Genomic DNA, 20,625 nt, shown 5'->3' on the forward strand with positions numbered 1-20,625 from the left:
CAAGTTTTCAGAGAAACCGCTTTATTTTTCATTTAGATTAAGTTATTATAAGATGTTCCAGAGGCACTAAATGAACAGAATCTAATGTCTTTGTGCAATCTGACGAACACTTAGTGTTTAGTAGCAGCATTATGAAATTGCCATTTTTAGATAATTCTGGCAGTAAATACCGTTTAAATGGTGGTGAAGAAGACTAGCAACCTATCCTTCACAAATACTTCCTGATAGCTCTATTTTCCCTGCTCTTTCACTTACTTATGTTTACTCTTTCTCTTTATTTACCTATATGTCTATCTCTGTTTGATCTTTTCTGAAGTTCTGGGCATACTACTCAGATTTCAGTCACAGCTGTGAAAGCTGCTATTGATAAGATTTTTTAAAACTTCATTCTGGGCCGGGCGCGGTGGCTCACGCCTGTAATCCCAGCACTTTGGGAGGCCGAGGCGGGCGGATCACGAGGTCAGGAGATCGAGACCATCCTGGCTAACACGGTGAAACCCCGTCTCTACTAAAAATACAAAAAATTAGCCGGGTGTGGTAGCGGGCGCCTGTAGTCCCAGCTACTCGGGAGGCTGAGGCAGGAGAATGGCGTGAACCCAGGAGGCGGAGCTTGCAGTGAGCCGAGATCGCGCCACTGCACTCCAGCCTGGGCGACAGAGCGAGACTCCGTCTCAAAAAAAAAAAAAAACAAAAACAAACAAACAAAAAACTTCATTCTGTTGCTAAAGAAGGGAGAAATGGCCTTATTTTATTCAATACAGGAAAAAGAAACATTCACTTTTTTTTGGTGTCTTTCAGTTTCAGAGTCAAGTGGTGAGATCAAAGACTTTTCACCAAAAAATGTCATTTATGATGACTCATCCCAGTATTTGATCATGGAAAGAATTCTAAGTCAAGGCCCTGTGTATTCCAGTTTTAAAGGAGGCTGGAAATGCAAGGATCATACTGAGATGCTGCAAGAAAATCAGGGATGTATTAGGAAAGTAACAGTCTCTCATCAAGAAGCCCTGGCTCAACATATGAATATCAGTACTGTGGAGAGGCCCTATGGATGCCATGAATGTGGAAAAACTTTTGGTCGACGCTTTTCCCTAGTGTTACACCAGAGGACTCATACTGGAGAGAAACCATATGCATGTAAGGAATGTGGCAAAACCTTTAGCCAGATTTCAAACCTTGTGAAACACCAAATGATACATACTGGAAAGAAACCCCATGAGTGTAAGGACTGTAATAAAACATTCAGTTACCTTTCATTTCTTATTGAACACCAGAGAACGCACACTGGGGAGAAACCTTATGAATGTACTGAGTGTGGAAAGGCCTTTAGCCGTGCCTCCAACCTCACTCGACATCAGAGAATTCACATAGGAAAGAAACAATATATATGTAGGAAATGTGGTAAAGCATTTAGCAGTGGCTCAGAACTCATTCGCCACCAGATTACACATACTGGAGAGAAACCTTATGAATGCATTGAATGTGGGAAGGCATTTCGCCGTTTCTCACACCTTACTCGACATCAGAGCATCCATACAACCAAAACCCCGTATGAATGTAATGAATGTAGGAAAGCTTTCCGTTGTCACTCATTCCTTATTAAACATCAGAGAATTCATGCTGGAGAAAAGCTCTATGAATGTGATGAATGTGGTAAAGTTTTCACTTGGCACGCATCCCTTATTCAACATACGAAGATTCACACTGGAGAGAAACCCTATGCGTGTGCTGAATGTGATAAAGCCTTCAGCCGGAGCTTTTCCCTCATTCTACATCAGAGAACTCATACTGGAGAGAAACCCTATGTATGTAAGGTATGCAACAAATCCTTCAGCTGGAGCTCAAACCTTGCTAAACATCAGAGGACACACACTCTTGACAACCCCTATGAATATGAAAATTCATTTAATTACCACTCATTCCTTACTGAACACCAGTGAATTTACACTGCAAAGAAAAACTATGAATGTATGGAATTTTTTAAAAAGAAGTATAATGCCTTACTTCAGAGAACTCCTGGAAAGAAGCCTTATGTGAAAGTGATGACTGTGAAGTAATATGGCCCACACTTTATTCACCACCCTGGAGAAAAAAAAACCCAGGAATATGTGGAAAAGCCATTAATAACCACTCTTATTTTTTTTTGCAATAACAAGGTGAAATCAATATTGTTGAGAGATTCTTCCATCTGGTAATGTTGAGAAGACTTCATTTGGTAGGAGTCCCTTACTTTACGTGTGTAAATTCCTACCAGGAAAGAATACATATCCAATAGATTGGAGAAAGCCAGAGATTAGCCCTCATTCCACATCTGTCAACCAGGACAGAATGCATGGGCAAGGGATGAGCTTTACAAAGATGCACTTTGGAGATCAGAAAATTCATATTTAAGCAAAGTGATACAAACACAGTGATTTGGGAATGCCTTCATTTACAATGCAATACTTAAATTTTAATACTCTTGTAGGAGAAAAAGCAACTGTATAAATGAATGTAGAGTGACTTTCTGCAATATTTCAAACCTATATCAGAGAATTACACTGTGGGAAAACTACCATTGTAATAAGTGTAGCAAAATCTCCTTAGATATCTGAAAAGTCATACTGGATGGAATCTGTAGGAAAGGGTTCTATTTTGAGGGAAGGGGGATTCCTTTTTGTTTTTTAAGTGAATTCAGAAAATGTTTAAATAAATCTTTTGGTTTATTATAAACCTTCTGCTTGCTGATTTTTTCCCACAGCATGTGATTCTGAAAATGTAACTACAATATTGACATAAAAAATAAAGAGTAGTTTTTTTGTTGAAACATACAAACATAACAAAGTGTTTTTAGGTGTTTTATGGTTTTAACTTTCAGACAGAGTTTGGATTTAAGGTAATGCTGACAGTTATCCTTGAATCTGACTATAGACATTTGTTATTCAGTGTGAAACAAGTATAAGATACATCACAGAAAATTACCAAGGTATTCTTCCTGTTTTGTTCCATGTACAGTGAAAACCGTTCTTTTGTAAGCATGTATTTAAAACTGTTCTGGCATTACCACCTGCCCAGCTGACAAAGCTCACACCATCAGGGTTAGTTTGCCTTAATCAGGAAGGTAAGCAATTTTATTTTGTAGAAAGAGAGGTAGAGAATATGAGTAGGAATGAATTTAGTGAGCATTAATGTAATGGCTGCATTGAGGGCACATTTGTAGGAGGTGTTAGTAGATAAATATAAGTAATTTTGTAAGAGGTGAAATTTATAAAAGTTTTAGCCCAAAAACACCTTATTTACATGTACTAGAGTTCTGAATACATTAGCAGAAGTGTATTTCCTCAAACCTGCCATTGGCATGCCATATTGGTACATACATTTAGAAGCTTCTCCAGTTTCCCTAAGAGTTGTTTCAGAGAGGCTGATTTATCTTACAATAGTGTACAGTCTGACTCGAATACAAGCAGCATGCCTTACTACGTATGGGTATCTAATATCTGATTTGATTTTCTCAAGCAGCATGCCTTATTACATATGGGTATTTAATATCTGATTTGGTGTCCTCAAGCAGCATGCCTTATTACATATGGGTATCTAGTATCTGATTTGGTTTTCTCAGGCAAGAATGGCTTGTATCAGGGTAAAAATCAAGTTACCCTGTCAGCAATATTAGGATATTAAAAATTCATTATTTATTTATTTAAGAGTATACTGAATTTCTCCCATTATCTGCTCCACATCCACTTTCCTTCCTACTGTTTACTCTGTGGGGATGCACCTCATGAACTATATCAGAGGTCATCAAGCTACAGCCCATGGGCCAGGTATTCATTTACATAGTCTATGGCTCCTTACCTCTACAACTGAAGAGTTTAATATACAGCCATAAAGGTTAAACATTTACTATCTAGCCCTTTACAGAAAAACTTGGCCAACCCCTGACTACATCAAATCTTTGCTCTCTAGTTTTTGTTGAGTGCAGCCAACATTGAGAACGTTTACTTTGGAGCAATCTCCAATTAACCAAAGTGATACAAACACAGTGATTTGGGAATGCCTTCAATTACAATGCAATACTTAAATTTTAATACTCTTGTAGGAGAAAAAGCAACTGTATAAATGAATGTAGAGTGAATTTCTGCAATATTTCAAACCTATATCAGAGAATTACACTGTGGGAAAACTACCATTGTAATAAGTGTAGCAAAATCTTCTTAGATATCTTAAAAGTCATACTGGATGGAATCCAGTGTCCAGTCTTTTGGCATCCCTGGGCCACATTGGAAGAAATGTCTTGGGCCACGTATAAAATACGTGAACACTAATGATAGCTATCAGTTATTGTGGCTCAAGAAAATTCTTCTTCTGGTGTAGCCCAGGGAAACCAAAAGATTGGACACCTCTGCTTTAGAGGGAGATGTAACTATCAGAATGAATTATTATGTTCATTTTTTCCCTTAGCCAGAGAAAGGCCAAAAGACACTCCTGTCAGGGTATTAAGAAATACATTGGTGAGGAGTTTACCACCATCCTTGGACAACTCTGTGGTACCCACCCTCTCTAGACTGCAGATGATGCAGAACTTCTATAATGAAAGTAAGATCCCAATTTCAGTAGAGATCATAGGATCTTGGCATGGGAGGGGTTGGGTAAAATCTGCACAAGAGTCCAAGGGATGCACTGGTAATGAGATTTTTAACCATATAGGTGGCAATGACTAAATGATCATAGGGTTCCTAGAAATAAATGGATAGCCCACAAACATACTACTTGACATATGGTTGAAGCCAGTTCACTTAAATATTCTCAACTAAGGGAGAGGCAGGTCCCTTCAAGAAAAACTATTGCAGTGGGGGACGGGGGGCTCATATGTACACTGTGAAAAACTGCTAACCTCTTTTCATACTGAGCTAAAATATCCTTCAGAAATAAAGATGTTTCAGAATAAAAATAGAGGAAATTTACGGTAGCATTCTTATGCTAAAAGAAATACTAGTTTTTCAGGCAGTATGAAATGATCTTAGAAACTTGGAAATGCAGAAATAAATAACACTGGAGGGGTAAATATATTGATAAATACAAGTCAGGTGTTGGGAAATTATGGTCTATGGACCAAATCAAGGCCTTTGAGCTAAGAATGATTTTAACATCTTTAAAAAGCTGCTTAGAAAAATAAGAATATGCAACAGTTACCATATATGGCCTGCAAAACCTAGAATATTGGCCGGGCGTGGTGGCAGACGCCTGTAGTCCCAGCTACTTGGGAGGCTGAAGCAGAAGAATGGCGTGAGCCTGGGAGGCGGAGCTTGCAGTGAGCTGAGATTGCACCACTGTACTCCAGCCTGGGTGACAGAGCGAGACTCCGTCTCAAAAAAAAAGAAAACCTAGAATATTTACTCTCAGGACCTTCAGACAAAGTTTGTCAACTCTGATATAAATACTGACTTTCATAACAATATCTGGTGGATTATAAAATACACCGAAGTAAATAGCACGACAATAGCACAAGAAAGGAGGGAGACGTTTAAAAGATGAGTCTAGGAATATTGCAAAAGTAGTAAAAGTATTAATTTGGCTCTCATGATCTGGGGACTGGTTAAGTGTGTTCTATTTGGGGAAATTCATAAAGCTGCATGCCTTTATGTATTATTCTTCAGGAAAAAAAAGTTTTTTAAAAGTCTCCCAAAAGGTTATTAAAACTAATCTTCAGCATTGGAAAAAGAAGTTACTATGAATGCAGAAAGGGGATAGAACAACAGATGCAATCAATATTAGTAAAGAATAGTCATGGGAGAATGACCACAATTCTGTGTTTTCTTGGAAAGCAACAATCAAATGCTTTGGGAGACTTAAGATACTCACAAATAGGTAAAGCTGGGTTAACTTTTGTTGCTGTGATGTGCCCAAAAGAATTTTCTATCATACATCAATGTATGTAAGGTGGGCTAAGTGACTTGTGCCTGTAATCCCAGCATGATCCCAGCATGATCCCAGCATGGGAGGCTGAGGCAGGCAGATCACTTGAGGTCAAGAGTTTAAAATCAGCCTGGCCAACATGGTGAAACCCCATTGCTACTAAAAATACAAAAAATTAGTTGGGTGTGGCGGTGCATGCCTGTAATCCAAGCTACTCACGGAGGCTGAGGCATGGAGAATCACTTGAACCCAGGAGGTGGAGGTTGCAGTGAGCCGAGATCACGCTACTGTACTCCAGCCTGGGCGACAAAGCAAGATTCCATCTCAACAAAACAAAACAAAAAAAAACAAAACCAACAAAAGAAAAAGAAAAGAGAAAAAGGACAGGAAATTTGTTAAATCCCTCTGAAGAGATCCAAGAAATTTCAGAGCAAAGAGAGGTAGCAAAACCTGCCTATTGGGTATGATTGATTTGGAAGAAAGAGTCTGAGTCCTTAGCAACTCGTTCAAAAAGTCTGCCTTTAAAAGGCAGGACACAGAAAAAGTGGCAAAAAGTGTAAAAAATTAATCTGGTATGTTAACAATTCTTTTAAGAAAACAAAACAAAACAAAAATAAATTATGTAACCCAGCACTTTGGGAGGCCAAGGCAGAAAGATTGCTTGAGCCCAGGAGTTTGATACCAGCCTGGGCAATGCAGTGAGACCCCATTTCTACAAAAAATACAAATAAAAAAATTATCCAGGTGTGATAGCACATGCCTGTGGTCCCCACAACTGAGGAGGCTGAGGTAGGAGGATCACATGAGCCCTGAAGGTTGAGGTGGCAGTGAGCTGAGATTGTGCCACTACACTCCAGTCTGGGCAAGAGTGAGACACTGTCTCAAAAAAAGGGAGAAATAAATATTACAGAAATAATTTTTTAAAATAAATTCTGCATCATGAACACCCTCAATATCACAAAGGACAAAATTGCATGGAAAAAAATGGATATTGCATCAAAAAATATTTTAGAAAAATCAAAACTCCCATGAAACTGTGCTCATAGGTAGAAAATATAATTTTATGTATTTGACATGCATTTCTTAAGTTAGAGGTGAATTTAAGTCATGACATGTATTAGCCATGAATTTCCTGTTTATGCTAAAACAAATCTCATTGTCTTTTAAAAAGTGAATGCAACTTATGGAAAAATTAAAAAGGAAACCCAGTAACTTACAGAAAATTAAAAAATAAAGAAAAATAAATAAATAAGTGAATGCTAAGGAAATTAGTTTTTGGCATTCAAATTTCATACATGAACTATTGCAAATAGCTTCCTAGTCTCTCAAGATTTTTTTATACAAAAATGTGATCTTTTTAAAACAAATAATTTCAATCTCTGAAAAACTTAAATAGTTCCTCATAACTCTTCAAATAAAGTATAAACTCATGTCATAGCTAGCAAGGTCTTTATCTGGCCCCTGCCTCCTTTCAATCTGGTTTCATATACTCTTCTCCTTACCCCTTTGCCTAACAGTTTTCCATTTACTGGACTTACTTTCTTTTCCACAAATATGTCAAATCCTGATGAGTCCTTTTGCTCTTGCTGTTCTATTTAGAAAGCTCTTCCTCTGTCCCTCCACCTCTGCCCATGGAGCCAGAAGAAGGAGCTCCCTACTCCTTCTTTACCTTCGTATTTCAAGTTAAATGTTATTTTCTCATGGAGACCTTTTTTTTTTTTTTGAGACACAGTCTTGCTCTGTCACCCAGGCTGGAGTGCAGTGGCACTATCTTGGCTCACTGCAACCTCCGCCTCCTGGGTTCAAGTGATTCTCCTGCCTCAGCCTCCCAGTAGCTGGGACTACAGGCGCGTGCCACCACGCCCAGCTATTTTTTGTATTTTTAGTAGACATGGGGTTTCACCATGTTGCCCAGGCTGGTCTTGAACTCTTGAGCTCAAGCAATCCACCCACCTCTGCCTCCCAAAAACACTGGGATTACAGGCGTGCGCCACTGTGCCTAGCCCTGACTGCTTTTTCTAACACAATTCCCTGTTCTTATCAGAGAAACTTATTTGTATCCTTCATATTTTGAATTCTGCCTAGAGTAAGAGGAAGTCTAAAAAGTATCCACACCCTTTATCAACACTTTCAAAAAGTTTGCCTTTAAAAGGTAGGAGATAGAAATGGTAAGTTAAAAAATATATTTTCCCCAGCACTTTGGGAGGCCGAGACGGGCAGATCACGAGGTCAGGAGATCGAGACCATCCTGGCTAATACGGTGAAACCCCGTCTCTACTAAAAATACAAAAAATTAGCTGGGCATGGTGGCATGCGCCTGTAGTCCCAGCTACTCGGGAGGCTGAGGCAGGAGAATGGCATGAACCCGGGAGGTGGAGCTTGCGGTGAGCAGAGATCGTGCCACTGCACTACAGCCTGGGCGACAGAGCAAGACTCTGTCTCAAAAAAAAAAATATATATATATATGTATTTATATTTATTTATTAAAAATATATTTATAAAATATATTTATTTATAAAATATAAAAATATATTTTTTAATTTTTTAAATCTGGTATTTAAAAAAATGAAAAGAATCTATGTGTCCAACAACAGCCTAAGCAAATTATTTACTTTACAACTTTGAAGATATTAAAATCATGCTTTAAAAAGTATTTATTAAAAAGTTAATGATAGAATTATTTTTAAGAAATAGACCACAGCTCTGTTCACTAAACTAGACATCTTAAAAAAAGACAAAAGAAAAAAATTATGACATAACCATTGATAAAACTTTGGTGTTATGTCTTTCCATATTTTCAATGCACACACACATATTTATAACATGCATTAAAAGGTCATACCATATTTTGTGACTGTTTAAAATTCATAATGTATCAAATATATCTCCACATGTCAATCCACACAGAAATACATTTTAGTGACTGCATTATATTCCATTTTATTGACTGTTACTGGGAATTTAGGAATTTTCCAGTTTTTCACTAGGGCATGAAACTGAGGTGAATATTGTTACTTATACATGAAGAATCCTTTTATAAAATCTCAGTTTAAAATTGCTGGGTTTTAAATATTTAAAGGGTATAAATATTCCAGCTTTGGACATTTATTGCTTTACTGTCCCAAGTTTTTTTTGGTTTGTTTTTGTTTTTAGACAGGGTCTTACTCTGTCACCCAGGCTGGAGTGCAGTGGTGCACACAGCTCACTGCAGACTCAACCCCACTGCAGCTCAAGTGATCTTCCTACCCCAGCATCCCTAGTGGCTGGGACCACAGATTCATGCTACCATGGGTAATTTTTTTTTTTTTGGTAGAGATGGGGTTTTGCCATGTTGCCTAGGCTGGTTTCAAACTCCTGGGCTCAAGCAATCTACTCACCTCAGCCTCTCAAAGTGCTGGGATTACAGATGTGAGCCACCACACCCACCCAGTAAGTTTGTACTAATTTATGCTTCCATTGGTAGTCTAAAGCAAGTATACGACACACTCACCAATACTTGGTCAACTCATCCCTTTTCATATTATAATACATAATGGAACAGAATATGAACACTTGCTCTACAAAAAATAAGTCTGTGTAGTGAATGGGGTGGTGGTGAGTGGGATGAGGGAAGAGAGGAGAAGGACTAGGAGAGGGACATAATATAAATAACATTAAACTGCTGTTGTCCCAACAGTCTTAGTTTCTGCACACCTGTTATGGTGCAACATTTTCCTATACCTAGAAGAAAAATTAATTCCATGCATTTTTACTATAATGGAGTCTCATGTTACTCAGGCTGGTCTCAAACTCCTGGGCTCAAGCAATCCTCCCACCTCAGCCTCCAGAGTAGATAGGACTACAGGCACAGGCCATTGCACCCACCTCCTTGCAACTTTTACCTTACAATCACTTAAATAGCTTTTAAGTTAAACTTCCACTAGAATGGTAAGTAAAAGAAAAGGCACAAAATTTGCTGAAGAACCGTAAATATTTAACTGAACACCTACACTGGGCCAAGAAATAAAACAATGAAAAATTTAGACAAAGTTCCCACCTTACCAAAACTTACAGTGTAGAGGGCACAATACACAAACAGGCAATACAGTGTGAAAGTGTGACAAGTATTGTTAAAGCAGATGAAGGACACAATACCTAAAGGATAAATAGGACAGGTTAAATTAGGGAGACAGTGAAGATAAAGGGAATAACCAGAGATAAGGCCTGAAAAGGCAAGAGTTTGAGCAAGGTCTTGTAAAAAGATTTTATCTTAACTGGAGAAAAAGGCCAGAAGAAGATTAAAAGTGAAATCTTATGTGATCAGGTTAGTACTTTAGATGGATCACCCTGGGAAGTGTAGAGAACAGTTGACAGGAAAGCACAATATATAAACAATATTATTGATTGCAGTATTGTTATAAAAACTCTGGAGGCAAATGGATCAAATACATTATGGTACAAGCATATAATCAAATACTAAGCAGCTATTACAAATGAAATAGAACTACATGCACTGACATGGAAAGATGTTTAAAAAGATGTTAGATAGGCTGGGGGCGATGGCCTCACAATCCCAACAATTTGGGAGGCTGAGGCGGGCGGATCACCTGAGGTTAGGAGTTTGAGACCAGCCTGACCAACATGGAGAAACCCTGTCTCTACTAAAAATACAAAATTAGCCAGGAGTGGTGGCACATGCCTGTAATCCCAGCTACTTGGGAGGCTGAGGCAGGAGAATTGCTTGAACCCAGGAGGCAGAGGTTGCTGTGAGCCGAGAACATGCCACTGCACTCCAGCCTGGGAAAAAGCAAAACTCCTTCTCAAAAAAAAAAAAAAAAAGATGTGGGATAAAAGGTATAACTCAATTTTTATAAAATGTTTGTATGTACATAAAGTCTGACAGAATGCACATTCACCTACGATATTAATTTTTTAAGGCAGTAGAATCCAGGGTTTCCCTTCTGTGTAGGGCAGAAGTTATTTACATTGTTTTCTCCTATGCATGTATTAGTTTTATTATTAAAAACCACAAAGTTTTTGTTTTGTTTTGTTTTTTAATAGGATACCATGGCAGCTGCATAGAAAACATACTAAAGGAAAGTATGATTCAAGTCAGAGAAACCAGTTAGGAGGCTATTGCAATAAAATCCAGGTGAGATGCCGGGCGAGACTGTGCCTGAGTCTACCTGCTGGTGTACAGGATGAGTATTCCTTATTCAAAATACTTGGGACCAGAACTGTTTTGGATTTTGGAATATTTGCATTATACCTACTAGTTGAGCATCACAAATCTGAAAATCCAAAATTTTAAATGCTCCAATGAGCATTTCTTTTGAAAGTCACATCGGCGCACAAGGTTTCAGGTTTTGGAGCATTCTGAATTTCAGATTTTCAGATTTGAGATGCTCAATCTGTTCCAAGATCACTGGGCCAAAATTAGAGTGTAAATTCCAGTCCTAACCAAGCAAACTACAATCCCTTGCTGAGTACTCCTTAAGATGATCTCACCCAAGGACCACATGCAGTTGGGACGATTTTCTTGAGACGGAGTCTTGCTCTGTCACCCAGGCCGGAATGCAGTGGTGCGATCTCGGCTTACCACAACCTCCGCCTCCCGGGTTCACAGCATTCTCCTGCCTCAGCCTCCCGAGTAGCTGGTACTACAGGCGCCCACCACCACACTTGGCTAATTTTTTGTATTTTTAGTAGAGACGAGGTTTCATCATGTTAGCCAGGATGGTCTCGATCTCCTGACCTCGTGATCCGCCTGCCTCGGCCTCCCAAAGTGCTGGGATTACAAGCGTGAGCCACTGCACCCGGCCAGTTGGGACCATTTTCTAACTACTGATGGCTAGTGCTATACCCACCAGGGCTGCTAACACCTGAAACCACTTGGTTTCACAGCATGACTGCAGGCTCTCCTTTCCAAGCTACAAATGAATCCCAGTAGACCTAAATACCCATCATCTTCTTATAGACTGCTGGGATTTAACCTATACTCCCTCTAAATTTTGTTTTCACTGGTCATAGCCCCTGATCTGGTCTTTTTTCCTCTATCAATAATGTCATTACAATCTCCTGTATTCCTCAGGCCAAAGCCAGAAACCCTAAATCCCTGCCCTTCTGGAGACTCTTTCATGGTGCCCTCTGAGATTCCCTTAATAAACTCCCTTAATATCCTCAACTATTTCCCTGAACATTTCCTTTCATTAATTTAAACTTGGCTGTTCCCTGGGAAAGAAAAAACACCTACCTGACAACAATCACATCACAAGGGGGCTTATTCTCATGTATTCCACATATCCACAGGTTGGAAGTGGGATCAGTATCTTCCTTACTCCCTAACACTGCTTCTAACCATTGCAGCCTGGAGAAAACCACTCCGTCCTTTGAAGCTCATACCATCTAGTTATACCACTTTCTCCCTCTCTTCCTTGCTATCTTTTATTTAAATGACCTCTCCTCAATCACGTAGACTTTGCTACTTGCTTTGCTGTCTTCTCCACTGATGGCTCTATTGATAAATTGGAAGGACTTTCAAATACATAGAGATCTTCTTCACTAAAACCTCCTTGCAGTATTTCATCCACCTTCCTCTTAGCAGATAATCTTACCATGAAACCTATAATCATATATCTATATTTTACTGGCCAGGAACAGTAGAAATGGCATCAAGGCTATAAAGAGGTTGGGATAAGTAGTTTTGTAGCTAAATACAATACTACTGTTAGCAAAACTGAAGATCTATTCATAAAGAATAAAAAATATATATATTTGGTTAGTAATTAGCAGTGGCTGCCACACAGTTCTTAGGAAACACAAAACATTATACAGTTCACATATTCTGATCACTGCTTAGTACAGTTAGGTGTAAATACATAAACAAGTAATTTAAACCAACCCACCCATTTTTCTACTCCTGAAAGAATGATGGGAGTATCCCTTCGCCTCATGGCAAAAACCAATACTTTTGTTTGTGCTCTAAACATCTACACCCCATTCTCAGAAGCTTATATTAAACTTTATTAAGCTGCATATTAAACCTCACCATACTACGTTCATCACATTAGAATTCAAACATGTTCTAGTTTTTCATATTTTAAACATATTATCTCTTTACTCCAAATCTCTCCAGCTACTACCCTTTCTCCTATTATTCAAACTTGTCTACATCCAGTCTTTACTTCTTTGCCCTTTATTGATTCCTAAAGTCAGCCCAATCTAGCAACCATCTTCATTATGTACCACTATGTTATTTCCAACTACAATCACAAATGATCTTCACTTGGCTGTATGTTTACCTTGTTAGACTTCATCTAATTGGATCCCTAAGTAACACTAAAAACGTTTACCTTCACCTTCCTTTTTTTTTTTTTTTTTTTTTTGAGATGAAGTCCTGCTCTGTCACCAGGCTGGAGTGCAGTGGTGAGATCTCATCTCACTGCAACCTCTGCCTCCCGGGTTCAAGTGATTCTTCTGCCTCAGCTCCTGAGTAGCTGGGACTACAGGCATGTGCCACCACACCCGGCTGATTTTTGTATTTTAGTAGAACCAGGGTTTCACCATGTTGGCCAGGATGGTCTCGATCTGACCCTGTGATCCGCCTGCCTCAGCCTCTCAAAGTGCCAGGATTACAGGCGTGAACCACCACACCCGGCCAACTTCACCTTCCTTTTTGAAACTTGTTTGTCTTGGTTCAGTGAAACTCCACTCTTCTTGTTTTCCTCTTATCTCTCTACTATAGTTCCTTTAAATGTATGTCTTCAGGGTAGGTGGCAGACATTCCCTTTTCATTCTTACTCACCTTCCAAAGCCTGTTATTGTCTCTTTACTGATGTCACTAAAATTTATATCTCTATCTAGACACCTCCTCAGTTCTAGAATTGCGTACCAACCTCTTCATCTGGATGTCTCACCATCCTCTGAGGCTAACATGAATAACTACAACAGCAGCTACTGCCTTCTTTCTTCCACCGTATGCCACTCCTTCCATATTTTGTTAGAACTAATCTGGTCAGTATCTGCAAGATCAAGCAGCAAAATCTCATGCTTTACTTAGCATTTAAAATTGGTAACTTCCCCTCTGTCTGAAAACTTTCTGTAGTTCCAATGCTGAAATGTTGGGATACTCTTTTTGCTGTTCTAAACACTTGCTTTCAGTGATCTTGGTTCTATCTTCATCTGCTGCTTAAGCATAAAAGCTCGGTCAACATTCCTTTTCCATACTTTTTTTCTATGTTCCTCTTCAAATGTGTACATCCAACATAAAACATTTAACTGTATATACCTCTGTTTTTCTACAATATGGTGACTGCGTTGACTGTATTTATGTAGTGCTTTAAAAAAAAATCAGTAAGAGCCAGGCATGGTAACTCATGCCTGGAATCCTAGCACTTTGGGAGGCAAAGGCAGGAGGACCGCTTGAGCCCAGGAGTTTGAGACCAGTCTGAGCAATGTAGGAAGAGCCTGTCTCTACAAAATATATATATTTAAAATTAGCCAGGCATGGTGGCATGCATTTGTGATCCCAACTACTGAGGAGACTGTGGTGGATCACCTGAGCCCAGGAGGTCGAGGTTGCAATGAGCTGGGACCACACCACTGCATTCTAGCCTGAGAGACAGAGACTTTGTCTGAAAAATTGAAAAAAAAAAGAAAAAAAAAAAAGAAAAAAGAAAAAATCAATTAACATATTTTTCTTGGCCGGGCACAGTGGCTCACGCCTGTAATGCCAACACTTTGGGAGGCCTAGGTGGGTGGATCACCTGAGGTCAGGAGTTTGAGACCAACCTGGCCAACATGGTGAAACCCCGTCTCTATTAAAAATACTAAAATTAGCCAGGCATGGCGGTGGTGCCTGTAATCCCAGCTACTCAGGAGGCTGAGGCAGGAGAATCACCTGAACCTGGGAGGTGGAGGTTGCAGTGAGCTGAGATTGTGCCACTGCACTCCAGCCTGGGCAACAGAGCGAGACTCCATCTTCAAAAACAAACAAAAAACCTTATTTTTCTCATGTAGGAACATATCCAGATACAAGTAGTGCAGGGCTGGTACAACTATTTAAAGATTTCTTTGAGGAACAGGGATCTCTTTCTTCTACTTCATCCCTTGGCTACAGCTGTCATTTTCATGATCACAAGGTAGCTCTTTCAGCAGCTTCAGGAATGGCCAATTCACAGGGACAAAGATGAAGTGCAAAAAGTAGAGGACAAGATAGATAGTTCTGTTCCCAGTGATATGTCTATTTTTGAATCAGCAAGAATGAATGATATGGCTACCCTTAGCTACAAGAAGTCAAAGAAGCGTTCTATAACCAGAGACCTTATTGTTCTTGGCTAAGATGGAATTCATTAGTAAGGAAAGATGAGCTCAAATGTTTGGTTGGCTGCTAGCAATACCAATCTCACTGGGCCAGAAAACAACTTTCATAAAAACACCAACAAAGCAGTAAAATATAGTCCAGATTCTCTGAACACAATGGAATTAACCTAGAAACCAACAATAAAAAGATAACTGAAAATATACCTACCTCACATATTAAAAATACCTAATTCTAAACAGCCATGGATCAAAAAAAGTCATAATTAGTATTTATAGAACAAAATGTTATATTAAAAAAAGAGCCATTTGTAACCTTAAATGGTTATTTTAGAGAACAAAGACTGAGACAAGGAGCTTGGAATCCACCTTAAGACAATGAAAACAGCAATTCCACATTCATAACACTTACAGGGTTTCTCTCTCAGTATGAATTCTCTTGTGTATAATAAGTGAAGAGCTCTGACTGAAGGCTTTTCCACATTGAATACATTCATAGGGTTTCTCTCCAGTGTGAATTCTCACATGCCTCCTAAGGGAAGAGGAAACACTGAAGGCTTTCCTACATTCCTTACATTCATAGGGTTTCTCTCCAGTGTGAGTTCTTATATGCATTCTAAGGGATGAGACCCCACTGAAAACTTTCCCACAGTCACTGCATTCATAAAGATTCTCTCCGGTATGAATTTTCTTATGAACTTTAAGGTGAGAGCTCGTGTTGAAGGCTTTTCCACACTCACTGCATTCATAGAGTTTTTCTCCAGTGTGTATTCTCTTGTGCACTATAAGGTAAGAGCTTGTGCCAAAGGATTTTCCACACTGATTACATTCATAAGGTTTCTCTCCAGTGTGAGTTCTCATGTGAGCCTTAAGGGATGTTTTCTGACTGAAAGCTTTTCCACATTGATTACATTCATAGGGTTTCTCTCCAGTGTGAGTTCTTACATGTCTCCTTAAGGTTGAGGAATCATTGAACACTTTACCACATTCTTTACATTCATATTGTTTCTCACCCATGTGACTTTTCTTGTATAAAGTAAGATTAGAAATCCTTTTGAAGGCTTTTCCACATTGATTGCATTCATGTTTCTTTTCAGTATGAGTTTGTCCTTGTTTCTTAAGGGATGATTGATGACACAGCGTTTCATCTTTATTACATTCACAGGCATTCTGTGCCATATGCAAATTGTTAGGTACAGGAAACATATTATGTGTGAAGTGCATTCCATGTTTAGAATATGTGTACTCTTTTTGTACTGTTTGATTTCTCTGAAGATGCCATAGAGTTGTATCACATTCATGACTTTCATAGAGCTTCTCACTTATAGAGTTTTTCACATAATTGTTTATGATTGAATTGTGTTTCAAACATCCAATCTCTGAGTAACATTTTTGGCAATGTTTACTGGTGAAAATGCTCTGTGGAAAAATAAGTTTTGATCTAAGTTTAGAGTTTTCCTCTAATTCATGATAGTCACGGAATAGCTCCTGAGATACTGTTTTCTTTGGGGCATATGTCATTTGCCTCCAATGTCCCCCTGGAATCTTATGCTGTTTTCTGATCTTATGGCATTCCCAGTCTTCTCTTAATGTGGAGGACCAATTATGCATTGTGAGTTTTATCATTTTCACTGCATTGGATGGTTCCTCCCACAAAATTTTCTGCACAGTTGATTCTTTGGTTTTAGGTTGAATCTTCTGGTCTGGACAGATGGCTTGGGGAATTCTCTTTTTCATATTCCTTATCTCTTCTTGATCCAATGGGGAGATCACAGTAAGCCTGTACAATTGATATTCCACGGAGGTGAGATTTCTATAGTTTTCCAACATCACATCTCTGTACAGACTTCTTTGAGCAGAATCCAGCATCATCCACTCCTCCTGAGTGAACTCCACAGCTACATCTTTGAAAGTCATTGGTTCCTGTAACCAGGTTGTCAGAAATACAGCAATCATCCTTTCCTCTTCAGCATTTCTCAGATGGAAACAGGCAGAGTCCTGTTTAGTTAAAGCCCATGGGGAGGATAGGTCCATAACTGCCATTTTATGAGTACATAAGCCTGCACAGTAGAGTAGAGAGATCAGGATGTTTCTGTTCTTGTGTCTCCAATCCAGTCACAGGAGGGATGCATTTCACCCGAAGTTCTCCCTGTAGCCAAAGAAGCAGGTTCAGGTAAAAGAAGAAAGCTGGAAACAGGGCCCCACTTGGGGAAAGGTGAATACAAAATTGTAGACCCTCCCCATTACCTCTCAGCAAGGTCTAACCAGCTTAAAATCTTTACTGGGATTTGTACTGACATGCAATATAACGATCCTTACCCACTTCAAGAAATGCCATCCTGATTCTTTGTACTGGTTTCTCCTGCAGACCACTTTGAGCTCTGGGTGAATGGGGCATGAGTTATTTTTAAAAATGTAAACTAAAGAGAACCAACCAGTAAAAAATGCATGGCTGTCAAATTAAATTTAATGTACTATTTGCTACTTTTTAAACTTTTTGGGACAGAAAAACAAACAATTTCCCTGTGAAACACACCTGTTTCATATAAATTTCTTCTATAACTTGTTTACAAGAATAACCTTACAGGACTGACAACTTGGCTGCTATCCTACCAATGAATTTTATTGAAGTTAAAGGTGTATATGTGACTTTGAAACAGATGTTCACTTCCATGAGAACATATGGACACAGGGTGGGGAACACGCACTGGGGCCTGGGGGGCGAGGGCAGCAGGGAGAGCATTAGGAAAAAGAGCTAATGCATGCCAGGCTTAATACCTAGGCGATGGGTTGATAGGTGCAGCACATGTTTACTTATGTAACAAACCTGCACATTCTGCACATGTACCCTGGAACTTAGAATAAAGAAACAGATGTTCATTTGATTATTACTTCCAGTTTAACCTCCCTCCCCAAAGTCCATATTGTCATCTATGATAATTTATTCTATCTAACACTTGAATGGGGTCAAATGACAAAGGAAGAACCATGAACTGCATTCCCAAGTTTAGGAGTGAGGCACTAACTATTAACATTAGATATTGTACTTTCCTGGATAATTTTTATAATGGATTTAATATAAATAACAAAATAACATATAGTGTAAATACAAAAGATACATGCTTGGGGACTTTAAGGATCATGACAAATCACAAAACAATTTATTATACTAATATTTTTAAAGTTCTCACTTTTGGAAGACTAGGTAGTTAACCGTCAAATGCAAGTCTTTTCTGTGAATACTGTACATCAATAGAACTCAGTTTTAATGGACAAAATTATAGAACTGACATTTTTATTTAGACAAAGATCTTTATCAGGTAGAGTCTATGTCCCTAAACCAGGAGCGTATATAGGTCTGTCACTTTAGGGAAACTCATTTAGAAATAGATTTTGTCTGATTTGTTTACTGCTATATTCCTAGTACCTAGAAGAGTCCTCAGCCCATGGCAGAAACTCAACAATTTGAGTAAACCAAATGAACCTATGATAATTAAGGTTTTGTGCATGGGGGTATTTTTTCCACACCCACACCCTTCTTTCAAGAAGGAAAAGGAAATTGTTAGGCTTCTGGGTTGGGTACAGGGGCTAATGCCTGTAATCCCAGCACTTTGGGAGGCCAACGCGGAGGACTGCTACCAGACTGGGCAACATGGTGGGACTCTGGGTCTCTACAAAAAGTTTAAATATTAGCCAACCATGGTGGCATGCGCCTGAAGCCCCAGCTACTCAGGAGGCTGAGATGGGAGGACCACTTGAGCCCAGGAGGTTGAGACTGCAGTGAACCATGTTCACGCTACCACACTCCAGCCTGGGCAACGGAGTGAAATCCTTTGCTTGAAAAAAAAAAACAAAAACACACACAAACAACAACAACAACAACAACAACAACAACAAAGAAAGTTAGGCTTCCTCTTCAAGAAAGAAAATCTGTTTGCCTTGTAGTAAAAGATATTAAGAATTGTATTGCAGGTTTAACCCTTCATTCCTCATAGTTTTCTTTCTTTTCTAGTTATAGCACTAATTACAAACACTAAACAACTTTACTAAACAATAGGAAAAAATATTTGAATAAATGGCGAGATTCACTAGGTGAATCACCATGGGATTTTGATTAATCTATGTATTTAATAGGGATTTCCTGAAATGTAGCTTTTAAAGTTTTATAGAAAACTAAAGATATATAAAAAATCAAGGCAAATACTTTAAAATGCCTTACCCTATTATGTTTCAAAATACATTATAAATCTCTAGTAAGTAAAACAGAATGATATTAGGGCAATAATAGAAAACAAAACAGTATCTTCAGAAACAGATTCTGTGTAGCTAGACATTTAGTACATAACAAAGATGGCACTTTAAATCGGTGGGGGGAAGGATGAACTATTTAACAAATGATATCAAGACAAATGGCTTTCTGTTTGGAAAAAAACACACCCCTCACATTCACAAATTCCAGATGGATTAAAGATATGCATATGTGTTGAACAGGAATTCCAGAAGAGGAGAAAAAAGGGAACAGAAAAGAAGCAATGTGAGATATAATGAATGATTGTTTTTACTCCAAGATGAAAGAAGGATATATAAGTCCTTGATCTGAAAGCCTATATACCATGTGCCATGTAGAATACATTTTAAAAATACACCAGCTACCAGCTACACTGAAGGTAAACTAGAATATCAAGAATAATGTGTAAAACTTTAAAGTTACCAAAGAAAAAAGGCTAATTATCTACAAGGGAATATCAATTATACTGACTACAGACTTCTCAGTTGCAAAGATAGAGGCCAAAAAGGCAATAAAATAATATCTTCAAAGTACTAAAGGAAAACAACAGCAACCTAGAATTCAATCGTATGCTAAAGACTGAGAGCAATATAAAAGGCCTTTTATATTGCTCTCAGTCTTTAGCATACGATTGAATTCTAGGTTATTGTTGTTTTATATGGGTGTTCTATATGGGTGTGTGTGTTAACCACTCAAGATAGTTCCCGAAGGAACTACTAAAAGGATGTAAGCTGAACTCAGAAGAAAGCAGTGGGGTGTAGGAGTAAAACAAAAGCAAAGAAGGAATTCAGAGGAAACAATGTAAGAAACAGAAAACAACAAACTTCAAAGCAACAACAGCATATTCAAAAGAGCACACAGCAAGGGATATTGGAATTAAAACAATATGGAGACATAATTTTTCTATGGAAAAACCATACAGACTTCAAATTGTATAAACATTATCTGGACCATGAGTCAAAGAAATGAATTTTAAAAATTCACGAGAAAACGGAAAAATCTGAACACTGCCTATACATTAGTTACTTATTTTTTAGAGACAGGGTGTCACTATATTGGCCAGGCTAACCTTGAAATCCTGGCTTAAGTGATCCTCCACCTTAGCCTCTGGCCTCCTGAATGGCTGGGACTACAGGCATACCCTC

At 38.6% G+C, this 20,625-nt stretch overlaps 2 protein-coding genes across 6 annotated transcripts in view; one reads left to right on the forward strand and one right to left on the reverse strand.

Annotated features, from left to right (window-relative positions):
• ZNF140 (zinc finger protein 140) overlaps positions 1–2,712 on the forward strand; it is a 30,313-nt gene extending 27,601 nt beyond the window's left edge. For all 5 annotated transcript variants that reach the window (XM_034934960.3, XM_055096474.2, XM_034934962.2 and 2 more), the window contains one exon: positions 799–2,712. In XM_034934960.3, the coding sequence (XP_034790851.1) occupies positions 799–1,940 (1,142 nt within the window). In that variant the 3' untranslated portion in view covers positions 1,941–2,712. The remainder of the gene's footprint in view (positions 1–798) is intronic.
• The window catches only part of ZNF891 (zinc finger protein 891), a 25,664-nt gene continuing 5,039 nt past the window's right edge, over positions 1–20,625 (reverse strand). The window contains exon 2 of the mRNA XM_008967335.4: positions 1–17,341. Within this exon, the coding sequence (XP_008965583.1) occupies positions 15,601–17,235 (1,635 nt within the window). The 5' untranslated portion in view covers positions 17,236–17,341 and the 3' untranslated portion in view covers positions 1–15,600. The remainder of the gene's footprint in view (positions 17,342–20,625) is intronic.

The sequence above is a fragment of the Pan paniscus genome, chromosome 10 (genome assembly GCF_029289425.2).
Source record: "Pan paniscus chromosome 10, NHGRI_mPanPan1-v2.0_pri, whole genome shotgun sequence".
Classification (NCBI taxonomy): Eukaryota; Metazoa; Chordata; class Mammalia; order Primates; family Hominidae; genus Pan; species Pan paniscus.